At 44.4% G+C, this 24,740-nt stretch overlaps 1 protein-coding gene across 1 annotated transcript in view; it reads left to right on the plus strand.

The window, feature by feature from the left end:
- Positions 1–24,740, plus strand: part of LOC143960748 (uncharacterized) — a 45,074-nt gene that overhangs the window by 14,428 nt on the left and 5,906 nt on the right. The window contains exon 4 of the mRNA XM_077469589.1: positions 5,356–5,474. Coding sequence (XP_077325715.1) covers positions 5,356–5,474 — 119 coding nt within the window. The remainder of the gene's footprint in view (positions 1–5,355; positions 5,475–24,740) is intronic.

Consider the following 24,740-nt stretch of genomic DNA (forward strand, 5'->3'; position numbering starts at 1 on the left):
GGGGGCCGCGCGGCCCCCCTTCCCCAAGGCACCCCCCCATGTTGAGGGCACGCGGCCTGGTACGGCTCAGGAGGGGGGGCGCGCTCGCTCGCCCCCCTTTCCTGGCCGGCCGGGTAGCGTGCTCGGACAAGGGTCTGGTGTGGACTTTTGGGGGAACCCCCACGCCGATTTTTTTCGGCGTTGGGGTTCCCCTTTAAGCCCATTCCAGGCGGCGGAGCCCGCGACGTCTCCTTCGCGGGCCCCGCCTACCTGTACACGCGCTCGAAATGGGCGGACTTTCCGAGCGGGAACAGTCCGCTCATTTCGAAAGTACAGCGGACAGGCCCACACACGGGCGGACTGTTCGCTCAAACACAGTTTCAGCGGACAGTTTTTCGGAATTTCCGAAAGACTTTGTCCGTCCAACTGTCCGCTGAAACTGTCCGCTGAAAGCCCACACACGAGCGGACTGTCCGCCCAAACACTGTTCAGCGGACAAGGTTGGGCGAACAGTCCGCCCGTGTGTACGCGGCCTAATTGAACAAGTTGGGGTTAGAAGCTCATTGGTTTCTATGCAGAAGTGAGCCTGATTTTGCACTTTCTAGCTTTAGTAAATAAACGCCATTGTGTACTTAAACGTGGAGTATGCCTGTACCTTTTCCCAGCAGTCAGGGTCACTGATAAGGCAGTACAGCCAGCCCTCCTGTCCTGGGCCCTTTCAGTTTAACCACTTCAAAAGCAGGCATTTTCACCCCCTTCCAGCCCAGGACAATTTTCAATTTTCAGCGCTGTTGCACTTTGAATGACAATTGCGCAGTTGTGCAAAACTGTACTTTTTTCCCCACAAATAGAGCTTTCTTTTGGAGGTATATTATCACCTCTGTGGTTTTTATTTCTTGCGCTATAAACAAAAAAGTGTGACAAGTTTGGAAAAAAACAAAACATTTTTTTACTTTTTGCTATTATAAATATCCCAATTTTTTACCCTCAGTTTAGGCTGATATGTATCCTTCTACATATTTTAGGTAAAAAACAAAAGACAAAAAAAAAACACAATAAGCATATATTGATTGGTTTGCGCAAACGTTATAGCATCTACAAAATAGGGGATAGATTTAGGGCATTTTTATTGCTTTTTTTTTTTTTTTTTACTAGTTATGGCGGTGATCTGCAATTTTATTATGACTGTGACATTGTGGCAGACATATCGGTCACGTTTTACACTATTTTGTGACCATTCACATTTATACAGCGATCATTGCTATAAATATGCACTGATTACTGTATAAATGTCACTGGCAGGGAAGGGGTTAACACTAGGGGTTGATCAATGTGTTACCTTGGGAGTGACTCTAACTGTAGAGGGAGGGGACTCACAAGGGGAGGAGACCGATTGGTGTTCTTCTGTACTGGGAACAAGCGGTCACTCTCCTCTCCCCTGACAGGAAGTGGACCTGTGTGTTGACCTTTTACCATGTTTAATGCATTTTCTGCATTAAGGTAAAAAACCTTCTGTGCCACAGGATCAAGCAGTGCTGTGTCTATGGACACAGGCAGCATGGCTTGGGATCGAGCCTGCATAAGTGCCCCTATAGGGAGAGATTTCATATGGGGGCACTCACTAAAGAGTTGGAGCCAGGAGAACTGGCAGGGAACCCCAGAAGAGGAGGATCTGTGCAAAACCATTACAGAGAGCAGGTAATTATTACATGTTTATTATTTTGTGGGGGGAAAAAAGTTTACAATCACTTTAAACTTTTTGTTTTGGATTGAGTAGGGAATGGTTAAATCACGTCTTTATTTTTATATTTTGTTTTGTTTTGTTTTTCCATCTGTGTCCCAGAGGGGAGATTTACTTTAGCTTTCTGTTCTGTAGACTCAACAGTAAGAAAAAGAAAATCTCCAATAATAGTTAGTTACAACTGGATTTGTTCTGTAGTATTGAAGATGTATCGTAGCTTCTCCAAGTCAGTTCTAAGCCAGTTCTCCAAGCCAGTCAGAAACAAATCCCAACTTTTATATCCACACAGGTAGCACCAGCACCTTGAAAAGGCTTTGGAAAGGCTTTTCCCATCTCCAAGAGCAGGGGTCTCCAAACTATGGCCCTCCAGATGTTCAGGAACTACAATTCCAATCATGTCTGTGAATGTCAGAGTTTTATAATGCCTCATGGGATGTGTACTTCCGCAACAGCTGGAGGGCCGTAGTTTGGAGATCCCCATCCTATAGTGAGGAGAAATTAAAGTATATGTAAACCCTCACTTTGTAAAAATGACCCATTCAGGTTAAAACAGAAATGTAAGGCAAAACATTTGTGTAAATAAATATACTATATTACCAAAAGTATTGGGGCACCTGCCTTTACACACACAGGAACTGTAATGGCATCCCAGTCTTAGTTCGTTGGGTTCAATATTGAGTTGGTCCACCCTTTGCAGCTATAACAGCTTCAACTCTTCTGGGAAGGCTGTCCACAAAGTTTATGAGTGTGTCTATGGGAATGTTTGACCATTCTTCCAGAAGCGTGTTTGTGAGGTCAGGCACTGATGTGGGAGAAGTCCTGACTTGTAGTCTCCGCTCTAATTCATCCCAAAGGTGTTCTATTGGGTTGAGATCAGGACTCTGTGCAGGCCAGTCATGTTCCTCCACCCCCAAACTTGCTCAACCATGTGTTTATGGACCTTGCTTTGTGCACTGGTCCAAAGACATTTTGCACAATTTCATGCTCCTCAACTTTGTGGGAACAGTTTGAGGCTGGTCCCTTCCTGATCCAACATGACTGCACACCAGTGCACAAAGCAAAGTCCATAAAGACCTACAGAGGAGGAGAGGGAGAGGAAATTAGGGGCGGAGAGCTGCTATTTGAGCAGAAAACTTTGGGGCCAAAATCGCTTGTAATCTGCCAAAAAGAAGCTCATGAACTTTCTTTTTGCGCTTCAGGCATTTTGCTTCAGGTGACAGAACACTCATATTTGAACAGGGGGCATTGAAATTAATGGGATTTGGCTTTTTGAGAGTTTTAGAGCTACACGCTTCAAGCAGAAAATCGCTCAGGTGTGAAGGGGGACTAAATGTTAAGTTGCATTGAATTCATGACCATACGTTATGACTTGGATGAAAAAAGTATACAACATTTTTTAAAAACACAGAGCCTCAAAACACATGGTGTATGCGTTGTGGTGGACTCTAGTGTACAATGGTTGGGGTGCCATACAATGAATGGCACCGCAACAACGCACATAGAGCAGGTGATTTGCAGTAACGCACATTGTCACAAAGAAAAAGTGTGAATAGGCCCTCATACTTTGGTATTCTGGTGCATTGCAATTGCATTGAAGTGGATGCTTCGGCTCTAAACTAACTAAGACTAAAATGACTACCTAACTAATGACTACCTAACCTGACTAAAATAACTACCCTGTAGAAGAAAGATGTGTATATTTACCTATTCCTAGAGCACTGCAGTCCAAGCATATCTTCCTAGCAGCCAGCTTCAGGGGAGAGGAGAGATCACCAACATTGGCTGGAATGCCTGGGCGGTGATGTCACCCAAAGGCTTACTATGGGTCATTCATTTGGCTGTCCCTCCTCTCCCCTGAAGCCTCCACTGGGAGCTGATGGCGTGACTGGACCAGAATTCCCTGAGAATAGGTAAGTATAAGCATCTTATTTCTACAGGGTAATTAGAATAGGGATTAAGAAGGAGGGTTGGGTTTTTTTTTTCTTATTAGTTAGAGCCTGGACTTCTACTTTAAGGCTACATTCACACAAGAGTTTGTGAGCAGTCAGGGGTAGCTGCCGGCATGTATCAGTACAGGCATACCCCACTTTTAAGTACACAATGGGGTTTATTTACTAAAGCTGGAACATGCAAAATCGGACTAACTTCTGCATAGAAACAAATGAGCCTCTAATCCCAGCTTGTTCAATTAAGCTTTGGTAATAAAACCTGGAAGCTTATTGGTTTCTATGCAGAAGACTGATTTTGCACTGTCCAGCATTAGTAAATAAACCCCATTGTGTACTTAAAAGTGGGGTATGCCTGTACATCTGACAGCTGGAAGGTTATAATGGTGCACAAAGAAAAACTGTGGCTTTGGGGTGTAATTACTTTTAGTAGATTACAAATAGACTGCACTTATCTTCCTTAACATACCATATTTATTGGCGTATAACATGCACCCCAAGTTTAGGAGGGAATTTTAAAGGAAAAAACTTTTAGGAAGGAAGTTTAAGGAAAAAAAATTAAATTTAAATGTCCATTAATGCAGCCTTGTCAGTGTAATTTGCAGCCTTGTCAGTGATTTGCAGCCTTCCATTGCAGCCTTGTCGGTCATTTGCAGCCTTGTCAGTGTCTTTTGCAGGCTTGCCTTTTAAAAATGGCTCCGCCGAGATACAGAGCGGATGTCCTGTGTATATCGGCGGCGATCGGTAGCTCTCGGCCATTCTCGGCGGCTTTCGGCTATTTTCAGCCGCACTTTCGGAAAGCCAAAAGCCGCCGAGAACGGCCGAGTGCGGCCGAAAATAGCTGAGAAGCTGACAATTGCCGGGGATTGGTGAATAACATGCACCCACCATTTTCCCCTTATTTTAAGGGGAAAAAAGTATGTGTTATATGCCGATAAATAAGGTATGTAAATGTGGTAAAGCTTCACTTTGTAAAGAGTACCCAATCAGGTGCAAGGAACAAATGACATTTTTGTTTGCACATGACTGGATGATGGAAATCAGCAGAGCTTTATTACCGCATTTACTAAGCTCAGAGAAAAATAAGTGCAACTGCACTTGTAAAGGGCACAGTCTATTTGCTGTTAGTAAATCCACCCAAGTGTGTAACTAAATCGCAGGCCTGGTCCACCCACTGATTTGTATACAATTTTTGGGAACATTTTAGGCATTTTGCCAAGGCACCCCTGTATAAAATCTGAAGGCACCCTGGTTGAAAAAGGTTGATCTAGATTATGTACAAAACACAAAGACGTGGATCCAAAATCTTGAGAAAATTCACCCCTGAACACATATATGTAGGGATTGTTATCATTAGTAAAGTAAGACTAACACATTTGTTTTTTATTTAGTCAATTTACTTTACTAATGGGTGTATTTTCTCATATATTGATTTAACTGTTTTTTTTTTTAATTTTAGCTGGAGTTGGGCTTTAATTTTACTGCAGAAAGAACAGCATTGTCACCCTGTTATGGGATATTAAAAATCAACAGATCTCTAATGCACTTTGCCAATCATTTCACATTTTTAATTTCCAGTGCTTACAGTAGCTTTGACTATGTTCCAAATGCTCCAAAGTATTTGCAAATACTAATATATAGGTCATAAAGAATTTAACATTTTTGTACATTTGTTTTTTACATATTTAGCAAGGTTTGTAATTACAAGTTATCGTCAAGCATCCAATACAGACAAAGTGCCAGTTACTTTGAAAATCGTTGGAACAAACCTTTACCTCTCCTGCAGTAATGGAGAACTGAAACTAGAGGTGAGTCTTAACAGCCTTTTCTATCCATGGATACAGAATGATTGCATGTTCCAACTGCTGAACAATCTGCTTTTCTTAAAATGGAACTGAACTCAAAAAGTGAAAATTTGCTATGTTATAAAGAACATATTGAAATAGTATTGTGCATAAACACTATCCTAAAAAAAAGTACCTAAAATTCCCAATGAAAAAAACTCTGTATGAACAGACAATCTGTAAGTTCACTTCTCAGAGAACCGGAAACTGTGTTTATAAACACCACTCCCGGTTTTCCATATGCCCCGATCGATCGCGGGAGCCCGGCAGTGATCGAGACTGCTGGGCACTTGCATCAGCTCGGGAAGTGGCCATTTATGTTACCGACATAACATAGCGGCGATTCGCTCAGCCAAGCCATGTTGCCGCAGTACAACTGCGACGGCGGGTCGGCATGCTGTTAAAGCAGAACTCCAGACAAATTTTTGCTGATCTCCTACCTTCACCAACTTTGCCATCCACGTTCTTCTGAGGTCTGTAGTTCCTCTGTAGTAGGCTGCTGAACTTGCTGAAAAAACGTTGTTGCCTGCTGAAATCCTGACACACCCCCTTGTAGTCCTCTGAAAGAAGAGGGAGGAAGCAGACATGTTGTGGGCGGAGGGGGTTTTACAGCCCCCGGTTTGTGTGCCCATGGAGGAGGTGTCCTCCTTCTCTCTCCTCCCCCCTCCTCCTCCCCCCTGCCAGCAATCCGCCCCTCCACTGCCCCCCCCCCCCCCCGAACAGAGCGGGGATTATTATTAGAAATCAGTTTTATGACACAGCGTGGATGTTCCCTGTGTCAGGTATAGTATATCAGAACACCAAGCGCTGATGTCCGACCTCCCTCTGGTATTGGTACAATGCGCGGTCATCATAATACTGGAGGGAGACGGAAAATCAGCGTTTGGTGTTCTGATATACTATACCTGACACAGCCGGACATCCCCGCTGTGTCATACAAGCGATTTCTAATAATAATCCCACTCTGCACTGGTGGTCCCTGACAAGCTGCACTGGTGGGACAGACATGCTGCTCTTGTGGTCCCTGGCATTTGGCACTGGTGGTGGTCCCTGGCATTCGGCTCTGGTGGTGGTCCCTGGCATTCGGCTCTGGTGGTGGTCCCTGACAGTCGGCTCTGGTGGTAGTCCCTGACAGTCGGCTCTGCTGGTGGTCCCTGACATTCAGCTCTGGTGGTGTCTGACATTTGGCTCTGGTGGACACTGACACGTTGCACTGGTTTACATTTATAAGGCTGTAACCTATCATACCATTTGTTATGTATGGCTTGCTGGCTGCAGAATAAGGAGTGTGATTTATGTTGAAGCGGGAGAGTTCACATTTAGATGTACAAGCCTAGTGTACCTCCCACATTCACTCCCACTTTCATTGCGCAGAAGTTATAGCGTCTACAAACTAGGGGATAGATCTATAGCATTTTTACTTTTTTCACTAGTAATGGCGGCGATCTGTGATTTTTATCAGGACTGCGACATTATAGCGGATACATCAGACATTTTTTGACACATTTTTGGGACCATTGGCATTTATACAGAGATCAGTGCTATAAAAACGCACTGATAACTGTATAAATGTCACTGACAGGGAAGGGGTTAACACTAGGGTTGATCAAGGGGTTAACTGTGTTCCCTAGTGTGTGTTTATAACTGAAGGGAGAGAGGACTGACTGGAGGAAGTGACGGATCGTGGTTCCTAGCTAATAGGAACACACGATCTGTCACTCCTCTCAGAACAGGGAAGTGTGTGTTTACACACACTCGTCCCTGTTCTGTCTCTCCTGCTCGCGATCACTTGTGGCCAGCAGTCATCCTGACCATTGGCAACAGGCATCGGCACCCCCTCTGCGCAATGTGCCTGTGCGTGCCTGCTATCCCGACTCCTGAGCCAACGTATAGCTACGACGGTTTGCGGGATCGTGCCAACCTGCCGCAGTAAAATGATCGCGGCTGGTCGGCAAGTGGTTAAAGGAGTGCAGCTAAAGTTCCTCTGGCTGTATTTCTCCTGTGAATCACAGGAGTGCAGTCCTTTCTGCACTCCTGTGTGACCCATTTTTAGCTGCTGAAGCCCGCTGTGGGCTGATGTCACAGAACCGGTCCAGGCTGTGGAAAGATCGTAACCATATGGTCAGGATCCACCTACATGCCTGGACCTGCACTCGGCTGCATCCACTTAAGTATCATTCTAAAAAAACATTTAAAAAAAAACATATTTCTCTTTTAAAATGGAAGCTCTGCCTCTTCGAAGATAGCCACCTCCACCCAAGGATAAAATGCAGGACAATACATTGTAAGTGAGTAAAAGAAAAATATCAGCTGCAAGGAGATTACAGGAATACTGGAGACTATTCTTTTGCCATCTAGCAGTTTATTTTGGGAAAGATTCCTCTTTAGGGCTACACACGCTTGAAATAAAAATGGCAAAGAAGCCAGCGGATAAAGAGGATGGATTGCTAAGTTCAACATAGAACAAAACTGATGGAATTCCCTGCTGTGATTTAGGTCTCCAGTTCTACCATTAGGGTTCCATACTTGAGAGCTGGACTTCCGTAAAAAAGGGTTAAACATTATTACTTATTTAATTGTTTGTTAATAAGTTCCTATGTTAAACCTCTCAGATATCTGGATGTGGTGCAATAATTCAAATAACTCAAAAGTCATATAATAATAAAAGGAATTTACATAGCTTGGTTTATAGATGTATTACAGATGATAATATAAATACAGCAAGTCCAGGGGGGCCTATAATTTCATTAGAAGAAAACAGAAAAGCGGCTCTAAGTTTAATAGATCACACAGACAAGGGGCCTCTCACATGGGCAGTAAAACACAAGGCTCATCTAGTAGTGGTCAACATCCCAATGAAACAACAAGCTCCCAGGGTCTGAATACGAAGGAGCCACAATGTGGAAAGAGAAGACTTCCGTGTCGCTCCACGCAGACCCCATGATGAAGCGCATCTTCAACTCTCAGTGAATGTAACTTGAGAAAGAAGCGTGTATGCTGGTTATCCCCATTGCATATGCTCCGAAACACGTTGTTTACTTTCACTTCTTGTGACGTCACACACTGGCGCTGCGGACCATGCTGTAATTCATTGAGAGGTCTGCCCGGAGCGACACAGAAGAACGGTGGCCTTCTGCTTCCACATAGCAGCTCTTTCATATGCAGACCTTGGGCGCTTGTTGTTTCATCGGGATGTTAACTATTATCAGATGAGCCTGATCTTTTACTCCCCATGTGAGTGGCCCCTCATCTGTGTGATCTAACATTTTATTAAACTATTGCACTTAGAGGCGCTTTTCCGTTCCGGGCAGGGCACAGATTTCTATTAGAATGTATATTATGGACTTTTAATGGACTGTTTATGAACTATTTAACATCTCAATTCTATGCACACGCATTTTCTCTCTTTTGCATAATTTCATTAGGAATGTAAACGACAGTCCTTTTTTCCCAGGCACTCTGTCAAAGTCCTAGATGAGCTCTGTACTGTATACCTGTCATATTGCAAGGGCCCCTACTAGGAAAATAGTTAAAACCATTTTCAGCAAAAGCAGTAAAAACAAAGAGAGGTCATGCATTTAGTATGGTCAGAGGTCACAGCTAACAGGAGTAAAATCAACAGTAAGCATTCCTGCAGTGTTTGGTTAGTTGAGTGTAAAATGCTACCCCTCCAAGCCCCTCAGTCCCCATTCACATTGAATACGGCTTTGAAAATTTGCAACTTCATCTAAAATTGCATGATTTCAAACCCGCATGTCAGTGCGACTTCAGCTACGACATTGAAGACATCTGTGCAGCTTCATGCACAGATGTCTATTCAAGTTGCACCTGAAATCACCAAAAGTAGTGCATGTACTACTTTTTCAAATTGAGACGGCACATCAAAATCGTTGTTGCACCAATTTGAACAGTGCGATTGCCGGCAATAGGATGCGACCTGTCAAATCGCATGACAAATCGCTCCAATGTGAACAGGGGCTCAATCAGGCTTGGATACATTCTTCCATATTAGTGAGCCATGACAAGGAAATATTAAAATTTTTCCATCAACCACCAAATGATTTGTTTATTACAGATGATAGCCAATCCTAGAAAATCAATACTTAAAGCGGGAGTCCGCCGGGACTCCGCGTTTTTTTTTTTTTAAAGTCAGCAGCTACAAATACTGCAGCTGCTGACTTTTAAAATAGTGACACTTACCTGTCCAGCACGCCCGCGATGTCGGCACCCGAAGCCGATCTCTAGATCGACACTCGAGTGCTGCCGCCGCCATCTTGGGTATGGGAATCAGGAAATGGAGCCTTTCGGCTTCATTTCCCGGTTCCCTACTGCGCATGCGCGAGCCGCGCTGCGCAATGAGGACGGTCCCCGCTGCCTCTGGGATCTGTGTGTTTCCCAGCAGGCAGCAGGGCACTTGCGGAAGGGGGCGGGCACTTGCGGAAAGGGGCGTAATGTACGCCCCTTTCCGCAGAGAGCTAGCCCGGAAGTGGGTGCAGTTACCTGGATTATCCAGGTAACTGCACCCCCCTCCCCCCTGAAAGGTGCCAATTGTGGCGCCGGAGGGGGGGAGGAATCCGATGAGCGGAAGGTCCATTTTAGGGTGGACCTCCGCTTTAATTTCTTGCTTTGTTATAGCCACAGCAGTTTAGTGTAACTAAGAGTTCCTGGGGTGCAGCATTTTTGTTAGTGGTACTTAATAAAAAATGACTTTCAGCTTACCAAAAGCCACACTGACCAGTGGAAGTAGCGGCCACAACAGATCTAAGCCCTTGTACACACGGTCGGACATTCCGGCGGAAAATGTCCGTTCGGACCATGTTGTCGGATAATCCGACCGTGTGTGTGCTTCATCGGACTTTTTCAGTCGAAATGTCCGAACAACAAAGTTTGAGAGCTGAATATAAAAAAAGTACCTACAACATGATCAGATTGGACTTTGTCCGATCGTTTGTAGAGAATTCCGATCGGACAAAGTGCCACGCATGCTCAGATCAAATTTCTAGACCAAAGCTATTGGCTACTAGCCTGAACGTAGTCCTGTCATAACTAAATAACGTCATCATGTTACGAAAGATCGGATTTTCCGACAACTTTGTCTAACCGCGTGTATGCAACACCAGTTTCGGACAAAATTGGTCAGACAAAATCCGACAGATTTTGTTGTCGGAATGTCCAACCGTGTGTGCAAGGGTTAAGACCACAAAATTACAGAAGGGAGCGTCAGACCAAAACTGAATGAAAGAGTCCAAGATCATTTTAAATGTTGGTAAAAAACAAAAAAAAAGTGACGTACAATCACCAATACAAGTGAATGGCTGTTTGTGGCTCCCTGGGTGCCAAAAATGCCTGAGATTTTACATCTCGGCACACAGGAGCCACTAAGCAACTGTGTGCATGAAGCCTAAAGACAGGATTCCTATACTAACTTTCATGAAAATGACAGCTGGTAATCAGGGCCGGTGCTACCACTAGGCAAACTAGGCAGCTGCCTAGGGCACACTGCTGCCTAGGGCGCCCAGCCCTGGTGTTCCTACTCTCTTTTCTCTGCAGCAAGCAACTAAGTCTCAGCATCATCAGGCAGCCACCGCTCTGTGTCCCGACTCCCGAATGAATGGAAGTAAGCAAACATTCATCGATGGGCATTGGTAGGCTGCATTTGATGGATGCTGGTGAGGCTGCATTGATGGACGCTGGTGAAGCTTCATTTGATGGCCCGCTGGTGAGGCTGAATTTGATGGGCGCTGGTGAGGCTGCATTTGATGGGCGCTTCATTAAAAATACATGGGCAGGGTAAAGGGGGTGGAGTCAGGGATGGAGCAAGGGGTGGGGGGTGGCAAAATGAGTGACAAAAACCCTTGCACCAGCCCTGCTGGTTATGCTGATAGAAACGTTCATTGTTTGGGCGCATTGTGTTATGGGGTGACAATGCTCTTCCCCCTATCTCCCAGTCTCACAATATCTAGCCAGTAAATCACTATCAATGGAATCTTAACACTGATGCCCAGGTATTTTCCACTGTTGTCACTATTAAAAAAACAAAAAAACAAAAAAAGGGACCTGAAAAAAACAATTGCAGCCAACAAAAAATAGGAAATATGCCCTATGAAAAAAAATGCAGCCTGTTATCACTGTAGTGATTGTGGACTGATATAGGTTGTAAAGAGGCTGCAAGATATCAGCAGCATTAAAATGTAACAAAGAATGAAAAAAGGGTAAAAAGACAAAAATATATCCCTTAAACTGAGCCTGTGTTGTGGGTGTGCGTGGAACTGCATCTGTGGCAGGCTGGTTCTACATACCGCTCAACTTTTTGAGATAGGAACCAGGGACACCTATTAGCAAAAGTATGTAAGCACAGGACACATCCTCTGCCAACCCCCCTTAAAGAGGAAGTAAACCCTGATGAGTTTACTTCCTCTTTCATTCCCTGCAAAGGCAAAGCATAATGGACTACTATGCATAGCATAGTAGCCCATTATGTGTCACTTACCTGACACAGGAGCCAGCGAAGTCGCCGCTGTCCCCTGTAGTCCGCCGCATCCATCTTCTTGGTGGGGTCTCACAGCTCCGCCACTGTCATTCGGCGAAGCCGCGATGACGTCACTCCCGCGCATGCGCACGGCAGCTCCGTCGTTGAGAATGCCGCGCTCAGTGCGCCTGCGCGCCGCTGTCCGGTGCCTGTTTTCGGGCAAATATCTTCTAAACCATATAGGTTTAGGAGATATTTATTGGACCTACAGGTAAGCCTTAATCTAGGCTTACCTGTAGGTCAAAGTGGTTTGTAAGGGTTTACAACCACTTTAAAGCAGAATTAAAAACCACAAGTACTTTATATTTTATTTTATTTATTTAATTATTGTCCACAGCCAGTATTCATTTATACTGGCTTTTGAAATTTACAAATGCACCAATTTAGAAACTACATGAAAACGTTTAGCACTGAGAAACACTTTTTGAAAGTTAAGTTAGTACATTTTATATATAACTACATAGATCAGACCAAAATGAGTGACAAATGAGGAAGAAAGAGGAACAGATGGACTTTGTTCCAAATCAGAACCCAACCCTCAGAATCAGGGACAGTTGGGAGCTATGGCTTCTGTACTATTCTGGATGAACCTGTGTATTTCAGGGGGCCCCTCCAGGGGTGAGCACTACATATTCATTCACATGAAAAGCTAATTCCTGTTTACTTATTTCATCAGCACATGACTAGGTATCCAACGTCAACAGGAATCTGCTATTCATGCAATTGGATAACTGAAGTTAATACTCACACAATTTTTAAGGTGAAAATTCGCTAACTCATTAGTAAATCTTCCTCCCGGTCGCCAACTCCAGAAAGATATAAAAGGAACAAGTTGATGCAGCTCTTAATTCATTTATACAATATCAAATATATTCAATTTATTGCAGGCATTGTAAGTACCTGAATTTGACTTGGTTCCATTTTCCTGCAGTCTACTGCACAGTCCATACAGCAGAGCTCAGAGAGGAGGAGATAAAAGCAGCACAAGGAGACAGTTATGTGTGCTAAAAACCAGCGTGAGCACAGGGCAACGCAGTGCCAGCACTAAATGCACTGTATATGCCAAGGGTGCTGAGGGATCTATTGATGTTACCTGCTGGGGACTCTATTGTCGCTAGAGGGATCCATTGTTGCTGGGAAGCTGTATTGCTGCTGGTGGGAGATCTATTGCTTCTGGAGAGTTCATCTTGATTGGAGGTAGTGGTCTACTGTTGCTGGCTGCTGGAGAGTTTGTTTATGCTGGTTACTGCTAGATCTTTTGTTGCTGGGGGATTTAATGTTGATGGGGATCTAATGTTGCTGTGAGAGTTCTATTGTTGCTGGCAGCAGGGGACCTATTTTACTGCCTCTCATTAGCAAATTCAACACAAGTTACTTTGCACGAAAAAAGAATACATTTCTAGAATACTTTTCTGCAGTTGCAGCTGGTGGGTATTTTCTTTTGGGAGGCGGCAAACAAACCCTCCCCCCCCCCCTCCGGCGACACGGCACTGAGACAGCACCCAACACTCCGTGCGGGCACTTACTCATGTGGCAGAGCCATGGTGTCCTCTCCTGGAGTGCAGGCAGCAGCTCCGGTGTCCACTCCTCATGCTTCCTCTGCCATGTGTCTCCTTTTCTGCCAGGCGCTATGCATCCAATAGGATCCCCTAATGCTTTAGCCAATCGGGAAACAGGTTTCACAACTTGCCTCCTGATGGGGGGGGGGACTTTAGTGTGAAAATAGCGAAAATCGCTATCGTCACACAACTAGATGGGCTTGGAGCACAATGCTCTGTGCCCCGAGGCCACCCATTTTTGAAGCCTATTAGAGCTTCTGGCTCTAATCAGGAGCTTAAAAAAACACCCCCCGCTTTTGAATCCATGGTCTGGCGCTCTGGTATGTAGATCAGGGGAGGCGGTGCCTGTGCACCCTCTATGGACGGGTTGCCACTGCAATCACAATCCCCCCTAGAGGCTACTGTTATTATAAGCTTAGAATTCTGACTTTCATTCTGAGAATTCTGAGTTTTATTCTGAAATTCTGATTTTGAAACTCAGACTCCTGACTATTAATCTCAGAATTCTGACTTTGAAACTGAGAATTTAGTTTAAAAATGTTAGGATGTCCCCAGGGTGCTTCTGTACACACCAGAATAATGAAGAATTGTCAAGTGTTGAAACTGGCATTCAGTGAATGAAGCAATTTGCTTAGGGCTTGTTTACACTTGAGGTTGGGGTTGGTAAAAACCAGTGGCGGCTGGTGCTCAAAATTTTTTGGGGGGCACAAACAAACTGAAAAATACTGAACCCCCCATCAATTGCAGCCTCACTGTGCCCATCAAATGCAGCCATTGTGCCCATCAAACACAGCCACTTGTGCCCAAAGGCAGCCACTTGTGCCCATCAAACTCAGCAACTTGTGCCCATCAAATGCTGCCAGGCGCATCCCCAGGCTCGGCTGTCAGTTCACTAACTCCCCCCCCTGCGGCCGGTTCGGTGGCATTTGCCGAGTGACGGGGCTTCCTCCTCCTCTTCTGTAGTGGCGGGAAGCGGTGGCTCCTGTGTCCGCTCAGTTCCTCAGGCTTCCTCCACCGTGTCTAGTCTTCATCCATAGCATTAGGCATCCAATAGGATCGCCTAATGCTTTGGCCAGTCGGGAGACAGGTCTCACTGACCTGCCTGCTGATTGGCAAGGAGGAATGTTAGTGTGACAATAGTGAAAATGTATTCGCTATGCCACACAACAGGGTGGAATCGGGACGCAGTGCTCTGTGCCCCGAGCCCACCCTATTTTGAAGCCTATTAGAGCCTCTGGCTCTAATCACGTGCTTCAAAATACACCCCCTCCGCCATAGTATTTCAAGTGTCCAGCGTCCTGAAAGGGGCCAGGCACATGAATAGGGAGGGTGGCAGAGGTGTCGGGCGGGGGGCGGCGCCCATGCACCCATAATGCACGGGCCGCCCCTGCTTTTCTGTATTCCCTAGGTAAAGGGTGGAATCAGAGGGTGGTGCTCAGAGGTGGGTAGGGAGCAGAGAAAAGGGGGTTACTGGGAAAGGAGGACTACCTGCACCTATTCTCTGAGAATAAAAAGCCCTGGCTACAATGCAAGGAGCCATGTCAATAGGAGAAAAAAGCATTGACTATGATAAGATCTTGAGTGTGCTGCTTCTTCTGTCACTGTCCAGTTGCAGTGCGGGGGTGGGAAGAGGTGTCCTGTAAATCAAAGTGAAACTGCAGCAGATAAAAAAAAGATCGGATCCACTCTTCTGCTAAACAAGATTGTGCAGTGGGGTAGAATTCTGTAATGCATTGTATTTCATCTGTGTATTTATCCGTTTGCCTGGATTTCAGCTTTAAGTGTTTGAAAACTGGTCTGAAATGTTTGCAACATCTTCCTAGGCAGGAAAGCTGACAACCTATAGTAGTCTTGTGACAAATTAGAATATGCCATGATTTCCAGTCGCCACTTATAACATTTTCTGAAAAATGGACTATCTCCTACAACTTTGAGACTCAATCCTCATTATTACTTTTCACAAAACTGTGTTAAAGTGGTAGTAAACTCAGTTACACTACTTGTACCTACAGGTAAGCCCATAATAAGGCTTACCTGTAGGTACTGTGAATATCTCCTAAACTTGCACAGTTTAGGAGAAATTCAGAGTGCATGCAGTCGGTGACAGTGCCGAACCTTCTGAGCCCATGCCGTAAACAGCGGCTCCCACACATATGCCCGGGGTGATGTCATCACGCCCCCGGCCACTCATGTAACCAGAGGCCGTGAACCCAGAAGGAGGACCGGGGGGGAAGATGTCAGCCTTCTCAGCTGTGACAGCACGACGCTGGAGGGCTTCGTTCTAAGGTAAGTTTCTCATATTGTGCTAATATGCGATGCATACTAGCACATTATGACATTGCCTTGCAGGGAATTTTTTTTATTTACTTTTTTTTTTTTTAACCAACTGCGGTTTACTACCTCTTTAGCCATTTAACCACCATACAGTGCACTTACACCCCCTTCCTGCCCAGACCAATTTTCAGCTTTCAGCGCTCTCACAGTTTGCATGACAATTACTCAGTCATGCAAGACTGTACTCATATGAAACTTGTGTCTTTTTCCCCACTCAAATAGAGCTTTCTTTTGGTGGCATTTAATCACTAGTGTTTTTTTTTATTTTTTGTGCTATAAATAAAAAATAGAAAAACATACGTTTTGTCAAAAAAATGCTTTTTTGTTTATTTCTGTCATAAAATTTTGCTAATTAGTAATTTTTCTTCATACATTTTGGCCAAAATTTATACTGCTACATATCTTTGGTAAAAATAACCCAAATTAGTGTATATTATTTGGTCTTTGTGAAAGTTATAGAGTATACAAACTATGGTGCCAATCACTGAAAATTGATCACATCTGATCAGGCCTTCAGTACATCAGATGTATCTCATTTCTTGAGACACCAACAAGCCAGGAAAGTACAAATAACCGCCAAATTACTCCTTTTTAGAAAGTAGACATTCCAATGGATTAAGTAAGTAGCATGGTGAGTTTTTTTAAGTTGGAATTTTTTCCACAATCCTTTGCAAAATGAAGATTTTTTTTCTATTATTTTTTTTTTTTTTTTTACAAAATTGTCCTATTATCAGGTTATTTCTCACACACAGCATATGCATACAACAAATTACACCCCAAAATACATTCTGCTACTCTTCCCGAGTATGGCGATACCACATGTGTGAGACTTTTACACAGCCTGTCCACATACAGAGGCCCAACATTGAAGTGGCACCTTCAGGCGTTCTACGAGCAAAAATGACGCATCTCATTTCTCAACCACCTATTACAATTTTGATGGACCTGGAGCACCAGGACAATGGAGTTGCCCAAAAAATTACCCCATTTTGGAAAGCAAACACCCCAACGTATAATATATGAGGCATAATAAGTCTTTTGAACGGTTCATTTTTTTTCCAGAAGGTTTTTTTTTTTTTTTTTTTTACACAAAGTTGTCAATTTAAAATATTTCTAACTCATAGCATGTATCTAGCAAAAATGACACCCCAAAATACATTCTGCTACTCTTCCCAAGTATGGCGATACCACATGTGTGAGACTTTTACACAGCCTGGCTACATCCAGAGGCCCAACATTGAAGTAGTACCTTTAGGCGTTCTAGGAGCATAAATTACACATCTCATTTCATTGCTACCTATTATACTTTCGAAGATCCTTGAGCACCAGCCCAGTGGAATTACCAACAAAATGACCCCATTTTGTAAAGCAAACACTCCAACGTATATTCTATGAGGCATGGGCTGGAGACAGGTACTCTGGTACTCTGATGACCTGGTGACAGGTACTCAGGTACTCTGATGGGCTGGTGACAGGTACTCAGGTACTCTGATGGCCCGGTGACAGGTACTCAGGCACTCGGTACTCTGATGGACTGTGACAGGTACTCTGGTACTCAGATGGACTGTGATAGGTACTCTTTATGGGGGGAGTGCAATCAGTGTGATTGGTGTAAACTGTAGGCGGCAACAAGATGTTACTGCAATCTTATTATGTTAACTTGGCAGAATTTTTTATTTATTTTTTTGGGCTGATGACCAAACAGTTTTGATTTCCCAGCCTGTGTTTCTTTTCTGGCCACTATTACTGTTCATTTAATTTCATTATTATTATAAAATAATTTTGTCATATTGAGTGGATGTCAGATATGCTACGAATATCTCATTCCTAATCATTTTTTTATTATATCTCAATTTACTGTTTAATGTAACTTAAAGCAGATGCAAATCCTCACATATACTCAGTGAAGTGCTACATAGAAATGAAACAAATCTCCCTACATACGTTTTATATGTATATCTGCTGTCTTCAGCTTTATATATCCTTTAGAAAGTGCACATGTTACAGATTTTCTCTTACTGTTCAGCACTGAGTGTGAGGTCTGGGCATACAGCCAAGACAGCCGATTGGAGGAAAGGAACACACCCCCTCTCCACACTGCCAAAGGAAGGAAGTAATGTGCAGAGCTCTGCTGTGAAAAGGCAAGCTGTCTGCTAATCTATTTATAGCACCCTCCCGCAACACAAATTTGAGGTTACATTTATCTCCTGTGTCTGAAAACTTGTCAGACATTATCAGGCTGATAACAGAGTTACGGGGCAGGAGAAATCCACAGGACTCAGTGCTTGGGAGAGAGATTAAAAAACACTGCAGATATATGTGCCCAGCTCAAATTTCATGAATCGGGTTCACATCCACTTTAAGCTGTAAACATAGTGTTTAGCAGGGGTTCTCAGAGACCAACAAGTTATTTTAAGGACGCCTCGGTTTTAAAAGGGTTAGGAAATGCTGCACTAGTGACAGGGAGGGGAGCAACACATGCAAGAGCATAGAAGAAAAAATAAATAAAAAATAAATACACACATACATACATACATACATACATATACAGCGCTACACCCAATTTGTTATATAGCTGTATATCAAACACAAAATTCAACTATGATTGTGAAGTGACAAGTCTAATCTCTCCTGCAATATTACACAGAACAATATAATGTGAATTGAAAAAAAATAATAAAATCAGTCCTGCTGAAAATTATATATATATATATATATATATATATATATATATATATACACTTCTGCTTATAATTTGGGGAAGTATCTCCAGTGGTACACTCCGCTCCTCCTACGCTACAAAGTGCTTCGCTCAAGAAATGCTGTCACATTAAAAACATGGCCTGCACATTACAGAGGTCATTTAAAGCCTTTTTCTCCTTCCTGTGGTCTATCCACTGCCTCACAGTCACTCAAGGCAAGCATAAGCATACCTCATAGTGTTTTACTGTTTAAATAAATAATCACCTTTATTAAAAGCTTTTTAAAACACACTCACATTTGTCAGTGTACCATCTCCTACATGCACCCAGGTAAATCACAATGTTAACCACTTTCAGACCGGACTATTTTGCTGGTCAATGACCAGAGGTCTTTTTACAATTTGGCACTGCGCTGCTTTAACTGGTAATTGCGCGGTCATGCAATGTTGTACCCAAACAAAATTTGCGTCCTTTTGTTCCCACAAATAGAGCTTTCTTTTAAAGGTATTTGACTGACTCTGCGATTTTTATTTTTTGCGATATAAACGTAAAAAGACCGTAAATTTTGAAAAAAAGTGATATTTTCTACTTAACCACTTCAGCGCCGGACCAATAAACACCTTAACCACTTGCTTACTGGGCACTTAAACCCCCCTCAGTCCCAGACCAATTTTCAGCTTTCAGCGCTGATGCACTTTGAATGACAATTGCGCGGTCATACAACATTGTACCCAAATGAAATTGTTATCATTTTTTTCCTACAAATAGAGCTTTCTTTTGGTGGTATTTAGTTACAGCTCGGAGTTTTATTTTTTGCTAAACAAACAAAAAAAGATGCAAAAAAAAAAAAAAAAATCATGTTTTAATAGTTTGTTATACAATTTTGCAAACGGGTCATTTTTCTCCTTCATTGAAGTGCGCTGATTAGGCGGCACTGATGGCTGCATTGGTGGGCACTGATGGGCTGCATTGGTGGGCACTGATAGGCTGCATTGGTGGGCACTGATAGGCATAGTTAAGGCGGCACTAATAGGCACAGATAAGGCGGCACCGATCGGCACAGATAAGGCGGCACTGATGGGCAAAGATGGGCACAGATAAGATGGCATGGATGGGTGGCACGGATAAGTGGCACGGATGGGTGGCACGGATGGGCACTGATAGGTACCACTGATAGATGGGATTGATGGGCACTGATAGGTGGGGTGGCACGGATAAGTGGCACGGATGGGTGGCACGGATGGGCACTGATAGGTACCACTGATAGATGGGACTGATGGGCACTGATAGGTGGCACTGATAGGTGGCTCTGATAGGTGGCACTGCTGGGCACTGATGGGCGGCACTGCTGGGCACTGATGGGCGGCACTGCTGGGCACTGATGGGCGGCACTGGGGTGCAGCACCTTTAAGGAAGATTGTGGGCACTGTGGGTGGCACTGTTGGTAGCACTGCTGGATGGCACTGTGGGTGGCATTGTGGGTGGCACTGTGGGTGGCACTGTGGGTGGCGCTGTGGGGAGCACTTACTTTCATTCAGGATGGCACTGCGGTGGGCAGGTGGGCACTGGCAGGAGGCAGGTGGTCAGCTGTAATGCTGGCCGTGATCGGGACTGATGTCCCGATCACGGCCGCCGGTGATCGGCTTTTTTTTTCTCTCCTCGCGCTGTCAGCGCGAGGAGGAATAATAGCCGATTACCGGCTCCGTTCTGTCACATGATCAGCTGTCATTGGCTGACAGCTGATCACGTGATAAGGGGTCGGGATCGACCCCTTGCACGGATCGGTGATCAGGCGAGTCTCGTGGACTCGCCGATCACAGAGCGCGCCGCGCGCGCCCCTCAGGGGGCGCGCAGGCCGCTCGTAACCGGGACGACGTCAATAGACATAGTCCCGGAAAAGTAGATCCGCGCTAATGTCGTCATTTGGCAATAGCGCGGATCTCAAGTGGTTAAGGACCAGAGGTCTTTTTCCAATTTCGCATTGCGCTGCTTTAACTGGTAATTGCGCGGTCATGCAATATTGCACCCAAACAAAATTTGCGTCCTTTTCTTCCCACAAATAGAGCTTTCTTTTGATGGTATTTGATTGCCTCTGCGATTTTTATTTTTTGCGATATAAATGGAAAAAGAGCGAAAATTTTGAAAAAAAAAGATATTTTCTTCTTTTTGTTATTAGAAAAATCCAATAAACTCAATTTTAGTCATACATTTAGGCCAAAATGTATTCAGCCACATGTCTTTGGTAAAAAAAAAGTCAATAACTGTATATTTATTGGTTTGCGCAAAAGTTGTCACATCTACAAACTAAGGTACGTTTTCTGGAATTTACGCAGCTTTTAGTTTATGACTGCCTATCTCATTTCTTGAGGTTCTAAAATGGCAGGGCAGTACAAAACCCCCCCCAAATGACCCCATTTTGGAAAGTAGACACCCTAAGGAAATTGATAAGAGGCATGTTGCGCCCATTGAATATTTTATTTTTTTACACAAAGTTGTCACTAAATGATATATTGCTCACACATGCCATGGTTGTATGTGGAATTGTACCCCAAAATACATTCTGCTGCTTCTCCTGAGTACGGGGATACCACATGTGGTCGACTTTTTGGAAGCCTAGCCGCGTACGGGGCCCCGAAAACCAAGCACCGCCTTCAGGATTTCTAAGGGCATACATTTGTAATTTCACTCCTCACTACCTATCACAGTTTTGAAGGCCATAAAATGCCAAGATGGCACAAAACACCCACAAATGACCCCATTTTAGAAAGTAGACACCCCAAGCTATTTGCTGAGAGGCATGTTGAGTCCATGGAATATTTTATATTTTGCCACAAGTTGCGGGAAAATTACAAACTTTTATTTATTTTTTATTTTTTTTCACAAAGTTGTCACTAAATGATATATTGCTCACACATGCTATGGGCATATGTGAAATTACACCCCAAAATAAATTCTGCTGCTTCTCCTGAGTACGGAGATACCACATATGTGGGACTTTTTGGGAGCCTAGCCGCGTACGGGGCCCCGAAAACCAAGCACCGCCTTCAGGCTTTCTAAGGGCGTAAATTTTTGACTTCACTCCTCACTACCTATTACAGTTTTGAAGGCCATAAAATGCCAAGATGGCACAAAACCCCCACAAATGACCCCATTTTAGAAAGTAGACACCCCAAGCTATTTGCTGAGAGGCATGTTAAGTCCATGGAATATTTTATATTTTGTCACAAGTTGCGGGAAAATTACAAACTTTTATTTATTTTTATTTTTTTTCCCAAAGTTGTCACTAAATGATATATTGCTCACACATGCTATGGGCATATGTGAAATGACACCCCAAAATAAATTCTGCTGCTTCTCCTGAGTACGGGGATACCACATATGCGGAAATTTTTGGGAGCCTAGCCGCGTACGGGGCCCCGAGAACCAAGCACCGCCTTCAGGCTTTCTAAGGGCGTAAATTTTTGACTTCACTCCTCACTACCTATTACAGTTTTGAAGGCCATAAAATGCCAAGATGGCACAAACCCCCCCCCCAAATGACCCCATTTTGGAAAGTAGACACCCCTAAATTTAGGGGTACACTAGTGAGACTCACAGGTAAAAAAGCACCTAGGCTGTCAGCGACTGTATCAAAACGCTACAAAAAAAACTGTTAGCGATCGCAGGGATCAGGCCTGACTCTGCGAACGCTGCAGTTATGTGTGTTGTGTTTTGTAAGTGACAGTGATCGATCGATCGATACTGCACTTGGGTGGGCTGGGCTGGGCTTGGCGGAGGGGCTAAACGCAGGTGCTAGCAGGTATCTGGGCTGATCCCGCTAACAATGCGTTTTGGGAAACCTAAACTGATGGCGACGCTAATATAGATCTGATCAGATACTATATTACTAAGGGAGGTGTATGCTTTGCGCGTGGGTGTTAGCGGTACTGGCACTAACCTGACGCTGTCTGGGGCGACGCAGACCTTATCTGACCCTCAAACTTATATCACCCGCCGGGTGATCAGGGGGTTAAACCTTTATTAAGTAATAAATGGCGGGTGCCCTGAAACTATAAAAAAATAACTAACCAACCAGCGTCACCTGTAACAGTTATATGGTGATCACTGGTGAAAGGGTTAACTAGGGGGCAATCAGGGGGCTTTATGCGGTAGTATATGGGGGTCCCTGGCGCTATAAAAAGCTGCGGCGAACCTAAATACCTACCTGCCTAACTAGCGTCACCTGTGACACTAATACAGCGATCAGAAAAACGATCGCTTATTAGGCTGGGTTCACACTGGAGCGATGCGGGAACGCCACAAATCCGCGGCGGGTTCCCATATCACACTTCCCTATGCGAACTGCTGGGAGTGTCAGTGAAATGTTAATGACACCCCCAGATCAGTTCGCATATCGCAGTGCGATCTGCAAACTCGGACAGGAATCGGATCGCATGGTGTGAACACCCATGCGATCTGATTCTGCTGCGGACCAAAAAAAGGGTCCCGTGCGAGTTTGCGGCGGGTGCGATGCGAATTCAGCCATACTATCTGTATGGCTGAACTCGAATCGCACAGAGATCGGATGTGATTTGCACTGCAGTGCGGTGCAAAATCACATCCGTTCTCATAAACCGCTGCAATGTGAACCCAGCATTAGTGACACTGGCGACGGGGGGGTGATCACGGGGTTAAACCTTTATTGGGGGGGGTAGGGGGGTACCCTAGAACTAAAGGGGGCTAACCCTAACTGCCCTAACAGTTATTACAGTCACAAATGACACCAATGCAAAAAAAAAAAATGCAATTGGTGTCACTGTAAATGGGGGTGCAGGGGTGATTGGGGGGGTGATCGGGGGGTGAAGGGGGGGTGAGAGTGTGCCTGGCATGTTCTACTGTATTGTGTAGTGTTGGTGCAACTCACCGATCCTCTCTCCTCGGTGCCGGAACGAAAAATACCGACACGGAGGAGAGATTACATCACTTCCTCTGCCTGTGTTTACATTACAGGAGAGGAAGTGATGTCACGCTTCACTTCCATTCGTCAGGAGCGATCGCGAGGAGGTGGCCATGAACGAATGGCCGCCCCCTCATCCCGGATCGCTCCTGAACGGATACCGACCGCCGCTGGCACCGGGGGGGGGGGCCCGATCGGGCCCCCCACTCGCGGGAAGGCAGGGACGTACATGTCCCTTTCTGTCGACGTACATCGTTGTGCGGCGGTCGGCAAGTGGTTAAACAAGCATCACTGTTTGATATACAGCTTGTATCAGCACATAATCCTGCAATTTCCGGCTACTTCCTGGTCCGTGTGCAATGACGTCATCAAGCCCGCCCAACATACTTCATCATGGTAATGTGTCTTCATCAGGGAATTTAGAATAAGTAATCACATCCATCGTTTTATAGTCCATCATTCAATAAAAAAAAAATCACCCTGACAATTTTGTTGAAGATTGCCCTATACACTGTGCACGTATTCCTCCACTCAGATATTTTGATGAAAATCTGATTGCCTCTCGGGGGATCAGGAAGGAATTTTTTCCCCTGCTTTAACAAATTGGATCATGCTCTGCTGGGTTTTTCTGCCTTCCTCTGGATCAACTCTGGGTATAGAATTGGGTATATGGGATTGTATGATATTATTATTATTATTTTTTTTTTTTTTTGTGGTTGAACTAGATGGACTTGTGTCTTTTTTCAACCTGACTATGTAACTATGTAACTATATTTTATAGCCGCATAATATTCATTTATTATATTACCCTAATCTATATCAGACTAATAAATTATTAATGGAGAACCTCTCCTGCAACAGGGAAGGGAGCAACACATACAAGAAAGAGCAAAGAGAGTACAGGGCCCAGAGCCATAGAGTAGTGGAAAGAGCAGCAGTTGGCTGGAATGGGGACAGGAAATTGGACCATTCAGGTGGATCATTGGTCATTGGGAGAGCAATAACTGAAAGTACAGACCCAGAGCAAGAGCCACAAAGTAGGAGAAGTGGATGGAGATTTTGGGGTTTCAGACACATAGAAGAACATATACAAGGTAAGATGGCATGTAGGTACTAGAGCAGATATAGGTGATGGGACTGCACGTGATGGACAGGTTTATCTATAGCACG

Source organism: Lithobates pipiens, unplaced genomic scaffold (genome assembly GCF_037356315.1).
Source record: "Lithobates pipiens isolate NorthernLeopardFrog02 unplaced genomic scaffold, aLitPip1_a1.2 Scaffold_8, whole genome shotgun sequence".
Taxonomy (NCBI): domain Eukaryota; kingdom Metazoa; phylum Chordata; class Amphibia; order Anura; family Ranidae; genus Lithobates; species Lithobates pipiens.